We start from the raw sequence: 17,868 nt of genomic DNA on the forward strand, positions 1-17,868 counted from the left end.
ACACACTATAGAAATGGAACACGCAGGCCTTTCCTGATAAACACACCCCCTGTGCGGAGCTGTGTACATATTGTTCTGTCCCAGTTAAAATGCACAAGCTCTTATTATTTCATCAGCCAATTATTTCTTTCCATTATGCAACCCTTGCTTATGTGCCCCTTTAAATGGTGAAGAAGAGAGAGATTTCCCAATGTTTAATGTAAGCTCCAAATCAACACAAGGTTAATCAACTCTTAAAATCAAACTGTACATAGCTGGTGTACATCAGCCGTTTGCAATCACCAGTCTTGTTGTTCAACCTTGTGACATGTGGGTATAGCTCTTTGCCGTCTGTGAGAATTGAGTAAAACACATATATCAGCTTGTTCATTATTTTTGCTGAGCTGCGTGTAACCTTACAAGATTCAGTAGGTCTGTGCCGCTCAATAGTAGCCATTCACGATTAATGCTCAAGTGTAACTTCTTGTTATCTGGGTTTCTGCTGACCTTGGTGAAGTGAAGAAGAAACGCAGATGTTAACTATTAATGTGCTTTGCCTCACATCATGCATCACACTAGGGATATAAGACCAAATTTGGTCAAGGAAATTATGTAAGCTAGTTGTATATCTGTGTTGTACGAAGTAATCGATTTGCTCAGAAAAACGACATCTACACTGACGCCTGCTCAGACATACCATCTCTGTACCAGGGCAGCTCCGAATACCATGAGACAACATCTCATGTATGTGTCCCATGTGATTTGCTTTGTTCCTGATTTACTTTGTCCCTGAGTGATTTCCATTACATGAGAGTAGATGTTAAAACTCCATGCTGATTTGAACTCGGCTCTCGTCAAGAGAAGCACCTACTAAGACGTAGCTTTACAGTAAACTAATGTGATCCATCTGCATCTCCATTCATTTGTGTTTTTCTTTCCATCTGATGATGTACTGTAGATACCCTTCTGCCTGATGTTGATGGCTGAAGTGTAACACTGGCTCCAGGGATCAGCTTATTTTGCCTCCCCCAGTGCATCAGCACACACATTGGCTGTAATATTGGCTCCAAGGATCAACCACAGTGCGGTCTCCCAGCACATCAGCATGACAACCATCTGGATTGAGCTAAGTAGGGTACAGAAGATAGTCTCAAAAATTCTTAACCCTGGAGATAGAATAAAGGAGATAGCCATTTTAATTGTCCAGTCCAATTTCATCTTCAAGCAGCCCTGAGACACATCTTTTACCACAAAACCCACTGACATAGTTCACCCATATGGATAGAAAATGCATAATTTATATAAATTATATATTGGTAATGCATTGAAAAATATATAGCTTTGCAATACATTCAGTGAACCTAATTTTGATATGAAGTTATATAATTTGTTATATCATTTTTAAACAACAAAATATTTCTTTCCATATGGATTAACACCTTAGACATGCATATGTGGCACATAGTGTAAATGATTGCAGTGTAATGTAGTTTAATATATTCTAGGTGTTCTATTCATTTCAAAGTGTTTCTCTTAAAGGCACACACATATGCTCATCTTCAGTGGCAGATCAACACAATTGAAGCTCAGCCCTAAAAGTAGCATCAGTTTATAAAGTGATATAAACACATCTGGTTCTAAGATCTGGTGCTGGGTTTTCTCTGATTTCCCACGTCATGCAGGTGTCACAGATTACTGGCTTGAATGACCTTTGCAGCAGCATAGTTCATTCAAAATGATCTAGACAAGATTCAGAACTGGGCAGGCACATGGCAAATGACATTTAATAGGGACAAGTGTAAGGTACTGCACGCAGGAAATAAAAGTGCATTATAAATATCATATGGGAGATACTGAAATTAAAGAAGGAATCTATGAAAAAGTTTTTGTTGACTCAGAAATGTCTTCATCTAGACAATGTGGGGAAGCTATAAAAAAGGCCAACAAGCTACTCGGATATATTGTGAAAAGTGTTGCATTTAAATCAAGGGAAGTAATGTTAAAACTGTACAATGCATTAGTAAGACCTTATCTTGAATATTGTGTTCAGTTCTGGTCACCTCACTACAAAAAGGATATTGCTGCTCTAGAAGGAGTGCAAAGAAGAGCGACCAGAATTATTCTGGGTTTAAAAGGCATCTTATATGCAGACAGGCTAAAAAAATTGAATCTATTCAGTCTTGAACAAAGAAGACTATGCGGTGACCTAATTCAAACATTCAAAATTGTAAAAGGTATTGACAGTGTCGACCCAAGGGACTTTTTCGACCTGAAAAAAGAAACAAGGACCAGGGGTCACAAATGGAGATTAGACAAAGGGCCATTAAGAACAGAAAATAGGAGGCACTTTTTTACAGAGAGAATCGTGAGGGTTTGGAATCAACTCCCCAGTAATGTTGTTGAAGCTGACACCCTGGTATCCTTCAAGAAGCTGCTTGATGAGATTCTGGGATCAATAAACTTCTAACAACCAAACGAGCAACATGGGCCGAATGGCCTCCTCTTGTTTGCAAACTTTCTTTTGTTCTTATGTTCTTAAAATAACCTCTGCAGCAGGTATTTCATAGCCTTGCCCTTGTTACTATGTCAGGTCTTGAGGATTACATGAACCAAACCATCCATCCATCCATCCATTATCATTAACGCTTATTCCTTTACAGGGTCGCGGTGAGCCAGAGTCTAACCCGGCAGACACAGGGCGCAAGGCAGGACTACACCGTGGACGGGACGCCAGTCCATCGCACTGAATCAAACCAATGACAGTCAAAAAAGACTCATCTCCTTGGCAAAGAGGTACTATTTTAGGTACTATTTTTTTTAAACTAACAAAGTGTACAAACCTGCAAACACGTGTATCTTATATTGCATTCAAACTTCTTCCCATGTTATCCAACAGTCCCAATAGGTGTACATACTAATATAAGAAGTGTTAGCCTGAGGTCAATCTTATAGAAACATACCAGTTAGTTCTGCTGATTTAGCATCCAAACATTTTTTTTTTTTTCCTGAGGTCCATCTTTTTATTCACATTAGATATAGCCCAATTATAGCACTGCTATATAAAAAGGTTTAAACATGTAAAAATTTAAAATATTACGAGTACGCCTCTTGTCCACACCATTTTAAAATATCAGTCCAGGCAGAAAATATAATATTAAAGCAAAACAACAAGTATTGATTTGTGCTTTACTGTGTTGGTCAAGGACAACTTTGCTTGACAACGCTATTGGCATTACTATACAGGTGCTTATGAATGTATTTTGCTTAGTATATAATAGATCTGGGTTATTACAGGTTGCAGGTATTGTATTATTAATTTCATGCCATTGATTTACCACACCCACAATGCAGTGTCTGAAATTCCAAAGATTTAGGTCTGTTGATTCACTACAGCTAGGATGCAGTTCCTCTGTTCACCAATTGCTTGCTGCAATCTGGCTCATGGTGTGTCTCAAGCAACAAAAATATGGCTAAACAGAATAAACAAAAACGTTTCTTGCGGAAGTGAAACCTTCACGCAGGCGTGGCTGTTTGTTATTTCATCTGCCGTCATGCATTTTGTCTCGCTCAGCCCAGGTCCAAACGTGTTGACCCACATCCTGAGTTGGGTCGCTGGGACCTGAGTTAACCCGGGTACAACCCAGGTAAGTGATTTCACACTACACAGGATTATGACCCAGGTAGGAGTGCCAGTGTGAAAGGGGCTTAAGAAAAGCAGCTGTTTCTTTACTTGCTTCACTTTGTAGTACTAATAAATATGCTTTCTTTTACATACATCATACTTGTTATATAAACCTTCTCAAGTATAAAACATCCCCTTCATTGCAGAACAAACTCTTTAGCTGAATGGTAAAACATCCATATCTGACTGTGTTACAGCTAATAGGACTGTGGCAGAGCAAAGCTCTGCCCTTTAAATTGGCAGAGATGGGGTTAACTTCCCCTACCTGCCTGGGTTTATTATGTTCAGGTGGCTGGGGTTGATTAGTTGATTAGGTTGATTAACGATCAATCAGCGCCCAGCCACCTGATATAAAAGGAGGCCTCTGCTTCTCATTTGGGGAGAGGGAGCTGAGGAAGCAGGTTGGTTTTTTTTGGGTTGTTTAGAAAGTTTGAATCCAGTGAAGGCATTGCCCAGCCTGGAAACTGTTATTTTTGTAAGTTTTGCTTTTTATCTTTTTTGTGTTTAAATTGCTTTGTTTTGGCCCTTGTGCCCTTTCATTTTGTGTTTATTTATAATAAAATAGTTATTTTTTTGAACTGCAGTCTGTCTCTGGGCCTCTATCCACTCGCCAGCCTGCCACATTTGGTGTCAGAAGTGGGATAGCGCCACCTAGAGGCTCAGAGCAGTATTTTTGTTTTGTTTTGTGGAATTTTGGGATAATTTAAAAAAAAAAAAAAAAAAAAAAAAAAAATGGGAAAGAGCAGACAGCGACAAAAGCAGGAAAAGCAGCAGCAGCAGCTGAAGAAATGTAAGCTGCTGCAGCCACCGCTGGAGGACCCGGCCAGCCTCTTCCCCTGGTGTTCCTGGTGTGGGAAGGAGGACCATCGTTGGCGGTCCTGCCCAGACGTGCCACCGGCAAACTGGTGTGGCCGGTGTGAGGAGGACGGCCACAACTGGGCAGGATGCCCCTACAACCAGGCCCAGGAAGAGGTGCCGTGTTCACCCCGGGCATCAGGGGCCACCCCACTACCTCCAGCACCACCACCTTCACCACCTTCACAGGAGATCTGGGACTGGTTGATGCACCCTGAGGCAGACCTCGTCCACGATCTCCCCATAGTTATCAACACGCTGTGGCGTCGAGATGGGGAGAGGTGGGAACAGTGGGAGGAACAGCACCACCCGGCCTCCTTCCCAGAGGTTGCCCTCATGGTGGTTAATTACCTGGCTGTAGACATGGGAGATGCCCCGGTCACTCCAATAAAGAGGGGTGAGCCGCCTTCCCGAGAGCCAGAGAGGGGTGAGCCGCCTTCCCGAGAGCCAGAGAGGGGTGAGGAGCTGCCGTCGCCCCCAGAGCCAGAGAGGGGTGAGGAGCTGCCGTCGCTCCCAGAGCCAGAGAGGGGTGAGGAGCTGCCGTCGCTCCCAGAGCCAGAGAGGGGTGAGGAGCTGCCGTCGCTCCCAGAGCCAGAGAGGGGTGAGGAGCTGCCGTCGCTCCCAGAGCCAGAGAGGGAGGAGGAGCTGCCGTCGCTCCCAGAGCCAGAGAGGGAGGAGGATCTGCCGTCGCTCCCAGAGCCAGAGAGGGAGGAGGATCTGCCGTCGCTCCCAGAGCCAGAGAGGGAGGAGGAGCCTCCGTCGCTCCCAGAGCCAGAGAGGGAGGAGGAGCCTCCGTCGCTCCCAGAGCCAGAGAGGGAGGAGGAGCCTGCCGTCGCTCCCAGAGCCAGAGAGGGAGGAGGAGCCGCCGTCGCTCCCAGAGCCAGAGAGGGAGGAGGAGCTGCCGTCGCTCCCAGAGCCAGAGAGGGAGGAGGAGCCTCCGTCGCTCCCAGAGCCAGAGAGGGGTGAGGAGCCGCCGTCGCTCCCAGAGCCAGAGAGGGGTGAGGATCTGCCGTCGCTCCCAGAGCCAGAGAGGGGTGAGGAGCCGCCGCCGCTCTCAGAGCCCGAGAGGGAGGAGCCGCCGCCGCTCTCAGAGCCCGAGAGGGAGGAGCCGCCGCCGCCGCTCTCAGAGCCCGAGAGGGAGGAGCCGCCGCCGCCGCTCTCAGAGCCCGAGAGGGAGGAGCCGCCGCCGCTCTCTCGCTCCCAGAGCCCGAGAGGGAGGAGCCGCCGCCGCTCTCAGAGCCCGAGAGGGAGGAGCCGCCGCCGCCGCTCTCAGAGCCCGAGAGGGAGGAGCCGCCGCCGCTCTCAGAGCCCGAGAGGGAGGAGGAGCCGCCGCCGCTCTCAGAGCCCGAGAGGGAGGAGCCGCCGCCGCCGCTCTCAGAGCCCGAGAGGGAGGAGCCGCCGCCGCCGCTCTCAGAGCCCGAGAGGGAGGAGCCGCCGCCGCTCTCAGAGCCCGAGAGGGAGGGGCCGCCTCCGCCACCAGAGGGAGCCGGGCCGCAGTCGCCGCCTCCGCCACCAGAGGGAGCCGGGCCGCAGTCGCCGCCTCCGCCACCAGAGGGAGCCGGGCCGCAGTCGCCGCCTCCGCCACCAGAGGGAGCCGGGCCGCAGTCGCCGCCTCCGCCACCAGAGGGAGCCGGGCCGCCGTCGCCGTGCTACCTTGGAGATTCGGGGCCCCCTCAACCAAAGAAGGCTTGGGGGCTCCGACATCAACCCCGCCCACCACCACCCACCATAACAGCCCACCCAAGGGACATAATTGGACTCTTGGGGGGGGGGGGGGGGGGGGGAGTTGGCCGATTGCGGCCGGTGTACGTTGTACATGGGGGGAGGTGTGTGGCAGAGCAAAGCTCTGCCCTTTAAATTGGCAGAGATGGGGTTAACTTCCCCTACCTGCCTGGGTTTATTATGTTCAGGTGGCTGGGGTTGATTAGTTGATTAGGTTGATTAACGATCAATCAGCGCCCAGCCACCTGATATAAAAGGAGGCCTCTGCTTCTCATTTGGGGAGAGGGAGCTGAGGAAGCAGGTTGGTTTTTTTTTGGGTTGTTTAGAAAGTTTGAATCCAGTGAAGGCATCGCCCAGCCTGGAAACTGTTATTTTTGTAAGTTTTGCTTTTTATCTTTTTTGTGTTTAAATTGCTTTGTTTTGGCCCTTGTGCCCTTTCATTTTTGTGTTTATTTATAATAAAATAGTTATTTTTTTGAACTGCAGTCTGTCTCTGGGCCTCTATCCACTCGCCAGCCTGCCACAAGGACACTAAACGACCCTTCTGTTTTTCTGCATTTGGGGTCCTATTAGTTGTAAAGGAAGAAAGTGCACTTGTGTGATATGAGAAAAAAACGGGTTTCACTTGAGTGAAAATTAAAGTATAACTGTGGCAGGGATGAAAAGCCTGCCAATGCACAGGTGTGGGTGTGTGAGGAATGGCAGGGGGGGGGGGGGGGGGGGGGGGGGGGGGGGGGGTAAATTCCTCCGTGCAGAAACACATGGGAATGTAATTTAAGTAAGTGATGATTAATTAGTCTCCAGTCACGGGGTATAAAAAAGGTGTACGTGTGTTGGTTAGGGTTGGTGTTTAACTGGGTGGAGTCACAGGACATTGGAAATGGATTAGAAAAGTAGAAAAACGGATGAGACGTAGTTTAGTAGTTCTTGTTGTCTCGTTTCGAACTGTTTATTTTGGCCACTGTGCCTATTTGTTTGTCCATGTTTTTTGGGTATTCTTGTTGTTCAAGTTATTATTAAAAGTACACAATAGTGCTTAAACTTGCAGTTTTGGTCTCTAGGTATACTTCCTGATTTCCACCAGCCTGGGCTGTGATGCTGTCCTGTTCACACCTTTACCTGGCCAGTGCTCTACCCTAAAAGAGAAGGGTTGCAGTGACCAGCACTGTCGCGTCACCTGGGTATTGTTACCTTTTATGGTGTTAAGCCAACTGAGAGGGGCTTGGTTTGTTACCAGAGTGAAGATCTGTCTGACGAGGTAGTATCGAAGAGCATCCACTGCTTACTTAATTTCTGCAGGTAGGAATTTAACCCCCTTCCCCCCCAACCCAATATTCCCCCCACACACCTATGCACTGGGGAACCGAGGGAGTGCAAACAGATATCCAAGAAAAAGGTATGGAAACTGAGACCTTCCTTCAATCTAAAGAAGTACCAGATATTATGTTTGAAAACTAACATACATCTGTACTATAAAATGTGTTTATTTTAAAACTGACATTTGATTCACATGTAGCTAATGAAAATGCAAAAGGAATAAGATGGAATAATTTTTTTAGTTACAATTATTTTAGCAATGCTGAGGCCAAGACTGAACCCAGTCTCCAGGCTCACAGACTAGGGAGATGTCAGCTGAGCTAAATGAGTCAGCTATTCTAGAGATTTAATGACAACTTTCATGCTAATTTGAAATGATCCATTCTCCACAGATGGCATGAAATGATTATAGGCAGTACTATATGTATCTTCTATTGACTCTGGTTCACTCAATCAGATACCCTCTCAAACCATTAAAGCACAGTGCCCTAGCCAAGGAGGTGAGAGACTTAGCTCCCTGCGACAACTGTCTTCAGGCAGATAAATATAAAAAGTCGTAAAAAATCTTCACAAACTTGTTAGGAACTGATGTTAACCAACACATTCCCCTCCACCCACTCCAGATTCTGGATAACATGGTTACCTTGGTAAAAATGGTAGGTAAAACATTGGGTCAAAAATAAGAAGCTACCCTGGGGTTATGGAGTGATAGAAAAGGAGAGGCCTCAATAGGCCTCTTTTAATGATTTATGTTTTTTTGTGTGGGTCTATCTCTCTTTAGGGTATAATTTCCATCCAGAATAACAACTATAAACAATAAAGCAGTAAAAGTTCCCCACCCCCACCTCTGCTTGCACTCGTACTATGACCCTTTTTGCACATTGAAATGCTCCGGCCCCTTCCAGGCATGTCAGAGAAGAGACATCGCTCCATAATTATCGACGAGTGAGGTGTGCTTGGCAGTGGAAAGTATGGAAAATGAGAGCTCTGACCCCCTTAGGCTCTGTGTGATTTGGGCAACTCTGTAATGGAAAGATTAAAAGCAGCCCCCATCCTCCATTCCAATAAACAGATTAAAGGGGATTGGCCTATATATAAAGACGTTGCTAAGAGCTGAGAGAATATTTTTGAGTCTGCTTAAAACCACAACATACCAACAACCAAACAAACAAACAAACCAGGGGAATTTATTTAATGCAGCCCCTTTCTGAGAAAGACACCAGAGGAGACGAGCAGGGCAGAGACGAGCAGAGCAGTTGTTCCTCCTCTCAAGTGAGATTAGCCATTTTTTCTCTCTCCCCTTCTCACCCACCCTCAAAACTGTTTTACTCTCCGCACATGGAACATGAGGAGGATGAGGATGTTAACTTTGCCAAGTGGATGAGCAGCTTCTGGGGGCACAGCGGGCCAGATGAGGCAAAGAGGGATCGCAGAGCCAGCTGGAGAAGGAAGCCCAGGGTGGAGACTAAGAGGAGAGCCTCGCTGCCCTGTCCGGTATGAAACACCCTGACACCCTGGCACTCTAGCCTGGGGGGCATGCTTCAGGAGAAAAATGAAGAGAACAAAGGGGTTTTTAATATTTAGTTTAGTAAAGCAGAATAAAAACTCAGAGAAAGAGTAGTATGCATGGTGAATGCATAGTTTAAGAATGGAAGGAAAAACATAGTAAACTGCAAGATGACTGTGCAATAAACTTTAAGCCAACTGAAAAAAAGTTTATGTATCTAGTTCTAGAGGCCAGTGTCAGCAATATAATTCCACCTCTTTCCTGAATCCAGATCTCCACATGTCTGTAGAGGCAGGCAGACAAGGGCAGTGCATTAGTGGCCAGTAAGTAAGTAGGTAACATTTGTGTAGAGTGGTAGCTACTGCATTTTATTATGTTCTTAGTGGCGAGGGTATGAAATTGGTTTAAACTATATGCAGAGCAAGTCCAGTAATGTGCTGACGTGCTACACACATGTTTCAGGTTCTATGTTCTATGTAAAAAGATGAATGGGTGAATGCATGATTTTGATATTTGAAATATTTTCAATATTTGAATTATTTACTAATTTCATTTTTAAAAATGGTGTAATTCTATTTATTTTTGTTTGTGTATAGCGGATTTTTAAAACTTCTTGTCACTGCACCTCTGAACTAAATACTCACCCAAAGCTGCATTACTGTGACTGTTTGGTTTTCCATGGATATTAGAATGATTTCATGAATTTGTCCCAATTTGTGAATGTTCTCTTTCCTCCCTCTCTCCCTCCTCCTCCAGGCCCAGCTGTCTGCGATGCACCTGACCAGGCTGCAGGTGTCCCCGATGGGGTCATCTCCTGTCTACCTGCAGAGCTGCAAGGAGCCCCGTGAGGAGAAGGAGTTCAGAGGCCACATGAAAGTGCGCAGAGCTTCCTCCTCTGGAGAGACCCACCGGAAAGCTGAATTAGTCCCAGAGAACCGAATTGGCACCATCCACGAACTGTCTGAATCCTTCGAGAGGAGGCTCCGCTTCCATAGTCGACAAGCAGCTTCCCAGGTAGGTACCAGAGCCTGCTTCTTCAATCTGAGGGGCAACAGGACATTTCTTATCCGTGGGGCCTTGGGGCATCAGTGGATTGAATTCTTATTTATCTTGATCTGTCTTCAAAGTCCTGGATTTCCCTGTTTTATAGCTGCATTAGGTACAGGGTTAAACCATGTGGTAACTGTCACTACTGAGCCTTCTCCGAGACGTTTAAAAAATTAATTAAAATACCTATTCACACAGCACAAAATTGTGCAATCTATACCAGTATAATACCATCATAACCCTTTCACACAGCCACAGGAATCATGTGATAGATAGATTTCATGGCAACTGCGATTTGCCCAAAAAATTACAGTGTCACGCACCATCCCTCTATTTGTGAATTCTCGTCAGCTCATAAAGTTAACAATTCTTGAACTTATTCCAGAACCCAATTACTGCCTCGTTCTTGATCAGCCATTGTATTTGAAAAAAATTAAAGCGTGTAACACCGACGACAAAAATACCCAACACATCCGGTATACATGCAGTCATGTGAGATGTTGACTTTCAGTCCAAGCCCACGATAACACTTCAGTGCCAGCATAACCTTTCACACAGGAGTTAAGATGGTTCAGTGCCGTCTCTGAACCACCTTGCGAGGTGGTTCAGAGTCGGCATAAAATATGACGGTTCTGTGACAGTATAGGCAATTCACACTGACCAAATTGACACATCAGTGCCAGTTTAACTTGTCAGTGTGAAAGGGCTATGTGTCTTTAATTTAAATGCCACATATACATTATGGGTCTCTGAAAACTTTGATTGAATGCCACTATAGAACATGGAAACACTGCTGTATTTTTTGATTGAATCCCCCACTATAAAATAAGACAGGAGGCTTGACATCAGTTAGAAGTAGATACTGGGTTAGTGACATAGTTCCCTGCTTCCCCTATTCCTTTAGAACTGACAAGCTTAGCAATCAGTCACTAAGATCCTTTTCCAGTTTATTCACCTAGCCATTTGACCTAAAAAACTGATTTCCTCTCTTTAATGTTTTTTTTTTTCTTGCTGAAGGGTGAAAATGATGACCCCTGTGTGATTTGTCATGATAGCCTCAAGAATTATGCTGTTACAGAACTCCACTGCATGCATAAGTTCCACAAAGAGGTAAATGTATTAAACAGGAATAAAAAGCACCAAATGTTGTCTAAAACCAGATTCATAGTAAGGACTAGCAGCTGGTTTCACAGACTGTGATTAGCACTAATCCTGGACTACCTAATGTTACTTAAGGCAAGACCTGTGCTAATTGTGGTCTGTGAAACAAGACGTAAAAGTAAAGTTAAAAGTTAATCTTTCCTTGATTTATAAGGAAAATGATCAATTCCGTTATCAATTTAAAGTAAAAAAGGAAGTTCTAAATTAAAACAAAAAAATCTTCAATTTCAATTAGTTGCTCACCAGCTTCCTGTTCCTTTGGTTGAGATTTCCTGATTGCTGGAATCATGGGGTTATTATGTAATTATGTGTCTCATAGGAGATACAGCGATTGGAAAAGAGTTTCTGGTAACTCTCATCTCCCAGCAGCCTTTGCAAGTGACAAACAATTACTGTGGCCCCTTAGTCATGAATAGTGCCTCATCTATGAATCTGAGACAAGCCTGGTAAAAGCAGGATTTACTGAACTAATTTATTATATTTTAGTCCAATAATAGTACAACACTCTAAGATTCAGTGTTAAACTTTGCAATAGATTATCATTGTTTTCTTCTACCTTAAATTTTATTATATATAATAATGTCCAAATGCACATATTGGCAAACCTAATCTTATTAAATGTATGTATATGGAACAATGAATGGTGAAGCAACTCATCATAATGAGAAACATCAAATTTGTGTCCGATTCAGGTTTTTTCAAGAGCTTGAACAATTTCCAACTTTTTCTAGCAAGAGAAACAGCGGTGCATTTTGCTGTTTGTTTACATGCTATTTTGTAGCGATGCGGTGCACTCGTGGAAATCAGAATACGAAACAATTCAATGATATGACGACGGCTCTGGAAAGATTTAATAAACCAATCAGTGTCCCTCAAGACACTCTCACGATGACAAGTCACTTTTGAAAAGACTGAATAAACCATTTTAATTTAAGTCTTGTCCAACTATATATTATTTTACAAGATTGCTGTTTGAAGATAGGACCTAAGACATTCCCTGGTTCCCCTGATAAAAGATCCAATCACAATCAATGTTCTGAAATGTAAGAATGGAAAACTTTGGGTTGGGCAGACTCCAAACATTCAATGGCAGAACTGTCTTTGTAGAACATTGATAAATGTTTTCCAGATGGATCCAAGTCCATCTTATCCTAAAGTGTGTCATTGTGCCAATTATTGGCTCACGATTAGAACATCTAGAAAGGGTTATTCTGCACTAGTCAATTACACAACATGAAAAAGTAACTAGTTTGTAAGAAATGTATTGGTATGCAGACCTCTTGACAATGAAGGCACTCTTGAAGCAAGGTAATACCCCTCTGATTCAAGGCATGTCGACCCCAGGCAGACAAAGTGAAGAGAACACGCTTTGTATCCCAGTTGCGTTAATAATCCTGTTTCTCTTTGTTCCAGTGCATTGAGAAGTGGCTGTGGAAGAGACAGACATGTCCAACGTGTCGGATCCAAGTGGTTGAGCCAGAACCTTTCTATTGGTCCTCAGCCAGGATGAAATGACAAATGACAAGATCTTGAATTCCCATTTGCTGCTGCTCCTAAATGCTCCGAGTTGGGCTGACTGCCACAGCCAATTTAAAAAAGCAGGACCTGGGATCAAGAGAGTCTGCTTACACTTTTGTCTATCCCCCTTCACTTTACACGTTTGTCAAACATAAAGTACATCAGAATGCCTTGTTCCCCTGCAGAATGATGCTGGCATTTGAACACTATGTAAGGGCAGTATAAGAAAAAAGAAAAAAAAACACACTTGTAGCACACACACTTTTGTGTAACCAGGTTCAGTGTAGACTGCTTTATTGAATGTACATATTAGAGTTCAACAAATACTGCATATGTTTCAGTCATTCTGTGGAACTACGCAGTTGACCAAATGACAGCTGACCAAGTGATTTTTATTAGTTGTTTGGTTAAATGGCTCGTTTGACAGAATGACTGTAACATATACACACTTTAGTGCACAGAAGCACATGCCATTGATGCATTGAATCATCACTACATCAAACACATACCACTCTCCTCTTCCATATCACACTAGTTAAAGTACCACCATTGGCTTAACCTTAGAAACCCTCCACTTTGAGCATGACAGCTTCCAGTGTACATCAGTGTATTATGGTTTTGTAAATTACTGTAATAATGCTAAATAGTTCATTCCAGTGTGAGCTGACGAGAAGCTTTTGTTTCTTGTGAAGTCCTGGAATTCTCAGCTAAAACATTTCATTATGTAATAGGATATTTACTTTTTGTATGCAATTATTATTCTACTATTGCTATTACTATTCATATTATTATACTCTACTTTCAGTTCAGTATATTCTGGTGTACTGCATTGTGCACATTGTGGTTGTATCAGGCGCTGGCCAGTTAGAATACAATGGACTGAGTGTTGAAGGTGCATCTTGTTCAATTTGCACATCTTTTTTTAAACAGTAAGTACAAACATATTAAATTGTATATGATTAGAATTGCATGTTATTTTTTTGTTCATGTTTAGGTTTAGTAGTTAGATTACAATGCTTATTTTACATAACAGGAAACAAGTTATAAAGTTAATTAACTTTGTCTGCTTGTCAAAAGCTATTATTTCAGATAGGCTTTGTGGTGTTAAGTCAAGTTCCAGTCAACTCGTGCCATTTGGTTTGGAGTTGAAATCCAATAATAGTGCCCTGATTGTATAGATTTTACTTGATGTCCATTTCCATATCAAATCTCACATATGCATGTTTGACAGAAGCAGTTTGGCAAGAATCTTGTAACTAAACATCTCGTTGCTATTGACTTACTTTCAGGGAGTCTGTTGTTTCATTTCCTGGGTGAAGCAACATTTTTCAGATGACTTGAACTCACGTTTTGGGCAGCTGAGGAAACTTTTCTAATAACTTTAGTGTTGAATTATTTTACCCCTGCTCCTCTAAAGCTGTTTGGCACTCAACAGCTATCTAAATTCCGGCACTATAAGAACAACAAGATCTTATGGAAAAGCAAGAAGGGAACCAGTATAATCTTACAAACCACAGTACTACCATCCACCAATCACTAAGCTCCCTTTGAGGGCACTACCTCAAGATAGATGACTATACCTTCTTTTTGCATTAGTAGTCCCCTGCTGGTCCATATCACATTTGGTTTTTCAATTAATTAATCAATTTGTGTAGCAGTTCATGAATTCATTTGTCAATTCATCCATACGAAAGGCTTGACAGGCTTCTGGGTGAACTGATTGCTCCCCGATTGACCTGTGAATTAATGAATTGAAAGATGAATCGAAATCAAAAAGGCGTAACCATTTCTAAATAATAATAATAATAATAATAATAATAATAATAATAATAATAATAATAATAATTTAGTTTTGTATAGCGCCGGGAGCATTTCTTTACAATATTTGTCAGGAGCCCCGCTGACTATTGCGATCCAATGTTTATTATGCAACATCAATAACATCTTCAGATACTTAAGATGCAATCACGGAGAAGCCATTAACTAAACTGCAACATTCCAACAACATCGTTAAAATGTTGTGTCAGGGTTTGTCTGCCCCTTTTATTGCTTTCCTGTTTTCTGTTAGCGCTCATCTCATAATCGCAACAGCATCTGAAACATATCATCCTTGCATATTGTCATTGAAGTCTTGCTACATTTCCACTGTGCCACCTATTGACTGAAATTTACTTTGCTGCTTTATTGGAAATATTGCTAATGGATTTTTTAACCTTTTGACCTAAAAAAAAGACTTGTAGTAGAAGTCAATACTTGTCCTTTACCAGCTACAAAAGGTACAATACATGTATTTCTCTTCTGCCTCTTTTGTAAATGTATCTTCCTAGGGATCGAAGCTCTGATGTCTCAGTGAGGTCAACTGTTGGACAGGAAGACGAGCCCCTGGGCTCATCAGTCTATGCAATACTAATCTGTAACATCACCAGCACCAGCAAAACACAAATGGCTTTTGTTTGGTTATCATTATAGTTCATCCAAAACTCTGCGTGGTTAATTAAAGACTTTGCAAGACAAGTATACAAGCTACGAGTTCACATTGGCGTGATTTGCTATTAGGCAAACACTCTTCTAGTTGGATTTGATTCAATCTATTCAAGGAGATCTGCTGTCAAACCATCCAAGTACAAAAGGTTGACTGCATTTACATGTTTTGATGGAGCAGCAGCGGGAGTCTGTTACTCTGTCATACCTAAATATTGCCTGCTTCATTGAGCTTGGGAGAAAAGTGGGCAGGTCTTCATTCAGACAAATCTTAAAATACACACGAAATATGAAACCTTCAACTTCTCATCTATCAGGAGAGGAGTGAAATAACACTACAGTTAATTAAAATGTAAAATGGTCTGTGCTGAGGTTAAATAATCAAGTGTGCCAGCAGATACACTGGGCTGGATCAGAGCAATAGAAAACAAGGCAGCTGTTCTCATTCAAACAACAGGGTTTACAGCTCAATGAAATGGATTTCTGTCCTTTCAGCTGGTTACTATAGATCAGGGCTTCTCAAACTCGGTCCTGGAGACCTGCTGATTTTCATTCCAACCAAGCACTCAATTACTTAACTAGACCCTTAATTGAACTGATAATGTACTTAATTAGACCTTTTTACTTGTTTTCAGCTCTTGAACAGTTGCATATTTTAAGTTAGCTGTAACATTTGATAAGTAACTTGAACTGCAACTGTTTAAGAACTGAAAACAAATAAAAATGTCTAATTAGACAAATTATTAGTTAAATTAAGGGTACAATTAAGAGCTTGGTAGGAATGAAAACCAGCAGACACGGGGGTTCCCCAAAATTGAGTTTGAGAAGCCCTGCTTGGTTTGAGTTGTGGGTTTTCAAGGTAAAGGATGCAAATGTTAATGGTGGGGCAATAAATACTGGGTATGACAGATACTTTTTGAGATTTATTTTTCATATTGCTATTTCATTTTGTAGTTAGAAAATGGATTTTAAATAAAGCAATATACATCATTTTATCATATATAATAAATCAAACAATCACTGCAAGGGATTTGTCACAATTCCAGTCCATCTTAGCCTGTGAATAGATCTATCACTTGTGCAACACTACAGAACAATTTCAAAGTTTTATAAAACTATTTTATATTTCATAGCAGGACCCCTTAGGAAGTTTTTGCTCAGATTTTATTGATCTGTAGTGTCGGCTGCCCTGGTGACCCTACACCCTGCTGACAGTGTAGTTCACTGTCTTCTTTCATAATCATTGTCTAGTTTTCAGTTTCAATTTTAGATCAACAATAGTCAGAACCACTACAAATATAATAACACAAGGGAACCTCTTTTAAAAGCTCATCACTGTACATTTGAAATCATAATGAAAGTGAATGGAAGTGAGTGGAGTTTCATGATGTGGGTGTCAGGCAGGGAGACATATTGTTTCAACGCACAAACACCTGTAACGTTGTTGTTTATTGTATTGGGGAGGAAATTCATGTATCTTATCCTGGAATGTGTATGGCTTAGACAAAGTGGATTTCATTATTTCAATAAATAGCATAAAATGACTATCAGTTTTTACAGTGCTGAGACTTATTTGATCATTTCATATTTGAATAAGAAAAACTGCATTTTAGAGGTTGATTTCCAATACATGAGAGTAGATGTCAAAACATCATGCTAATTTGAACTCGGCTCTCGCCAAGATAAGCACCAACTAAGACGTAGCTTTACAGTAAACTCATGTGATCCATCTGCGTCTCCATCCATTTGCGTTTCTTGATATCCTTCTGCCTGGTGTTGATGGCTGAAATGTAATGCTGGTTCCAGGGAACAGCTTATTTTGCCTCCCCAGCGCATCAGCACACACATCGACTGCAATGCTGTTAGTTACCCAATCAGCAATTATTTATTGCTGGGTATTCCAGAAAGGAGCTGTTTAGTGTGTTTATATCCAGCCAGGGCTGGGTCCAGGCATTGTACATGATGACCATGGTGTGTTATCATTGCTGAGCCATCCTTCCTCTCCTCACAGCATTGTGAGAGGCTGCATGTGCTGCACACTCTACGCTGCATGCAAGCTTTGCTGTACTGCCAACAGAGCTGTGGTTCACCAAGTGGAAGAAGAAAGAAGTGATTCGAACCGCATTGTGGGGCTAACACTCTCGCTTTCCCTTTGAATGCTGAGTGATAAGGGGAATCCGTCCAATGTGGAGATGTAATCAGTATGGTGAACTGTTCAAAAGTCAAAGCAGTGATAGAATAAGAAACGATTTTAACTGCAGTGTTTCCTTCCATTTGAAAAGTGCCCCATAGTGAAAGCACAGCACATTTTATAAAGCATAGTGAAAGCACGATAGAAATAGTAAACCATATTTAAAAAAAACAAAAAAAAAACAGAACAAAACAAAAAAAAGCATGGCAAATCACAGTAATGCAGAGTAGAACCACGGGAAAAGCACAGAAAAATGCACAGCGATAAATTTTTGTAAGGTGTTATGATATCTGTAGTGGTTCTGACTGTTGATCTAAAATTGAAATGAAATATTTAAACTAGACAATGATTATGAAAGAGGAAACATTTGCACAACACTGTCAACAGGTATAGGATCACTATACAGTC

The 17,868-nt window shown here is 42.4% G+C and overlaps 1 protein-coding gene across 1 annotated transcript; it reads left to right on the top strand.

Moving 5' to 3' along the window:
* Nucleotides 1-7,877: 7,877 nt before the first annotated feature.
* Nucleotides 7,878-15,827, top strand: LOC121327722 (leukemia NUP98 fusion partner 1-like). The gene is made up of 4 exons (XM_041271879.1): nt 7,878-9,049; nt 9,819-10,076; nt 11,127-11,219; nt 12,684-15,827. Exons 1-4 carry the CDS (start codon nt 8,750-8,752, stop codon nt 12,783-12,785), a joined length of 753 nt encoding a protein of 250 aa, XP_041127813.1. The 5' UTR covers nt 7,878-8,749; the 3' UTR covers nt 12,786-15,827.
* The last annotated feature ends 2,041 nt before the right edge of the window (nt 15,828-17,868 follow it).

This window comes from Polyodon spathula, chromosome 15, assembly GCF_017654505.1.
Source record: "Polyodon spathula isolate WHYD16114869_AA chromosome 15, ASM1765450v1, whole genome shotgun sequence".
NCBI classification, from domain to species: domain Eukaryota; kingdom Metazoa; phylum Chordata; class Actinopteri; order Acipenseriformes; family Polyodontidae; genus Polyodon; species Polyodon spathula.

Bases quoted from the DNA above. Each gene is read 5' to 3' on its own strand.
- LOC121327722 (XM_041271879.1), top strand. From the start codon at position 8,750: ATGCAGCCCCTTTCTGAGAAAGACACCAGAGGAGACGAGCAGGGCAGA. The intron at 10,077-11,126 runs GTAGGTACCAGA...TTCTTGCTGAAG, and splicing joins GTCGACAAGCAGCTTCCCAG to GGTGAAAATGATGACCCCTG. The intron at 11,220-12,683 runs GTAAATGTATTA...TCTTTGTTCCAG, and splicing joins TGCATAAGTTCCACAAAGAG to TGCATTGAGAAGTGGCTGTG.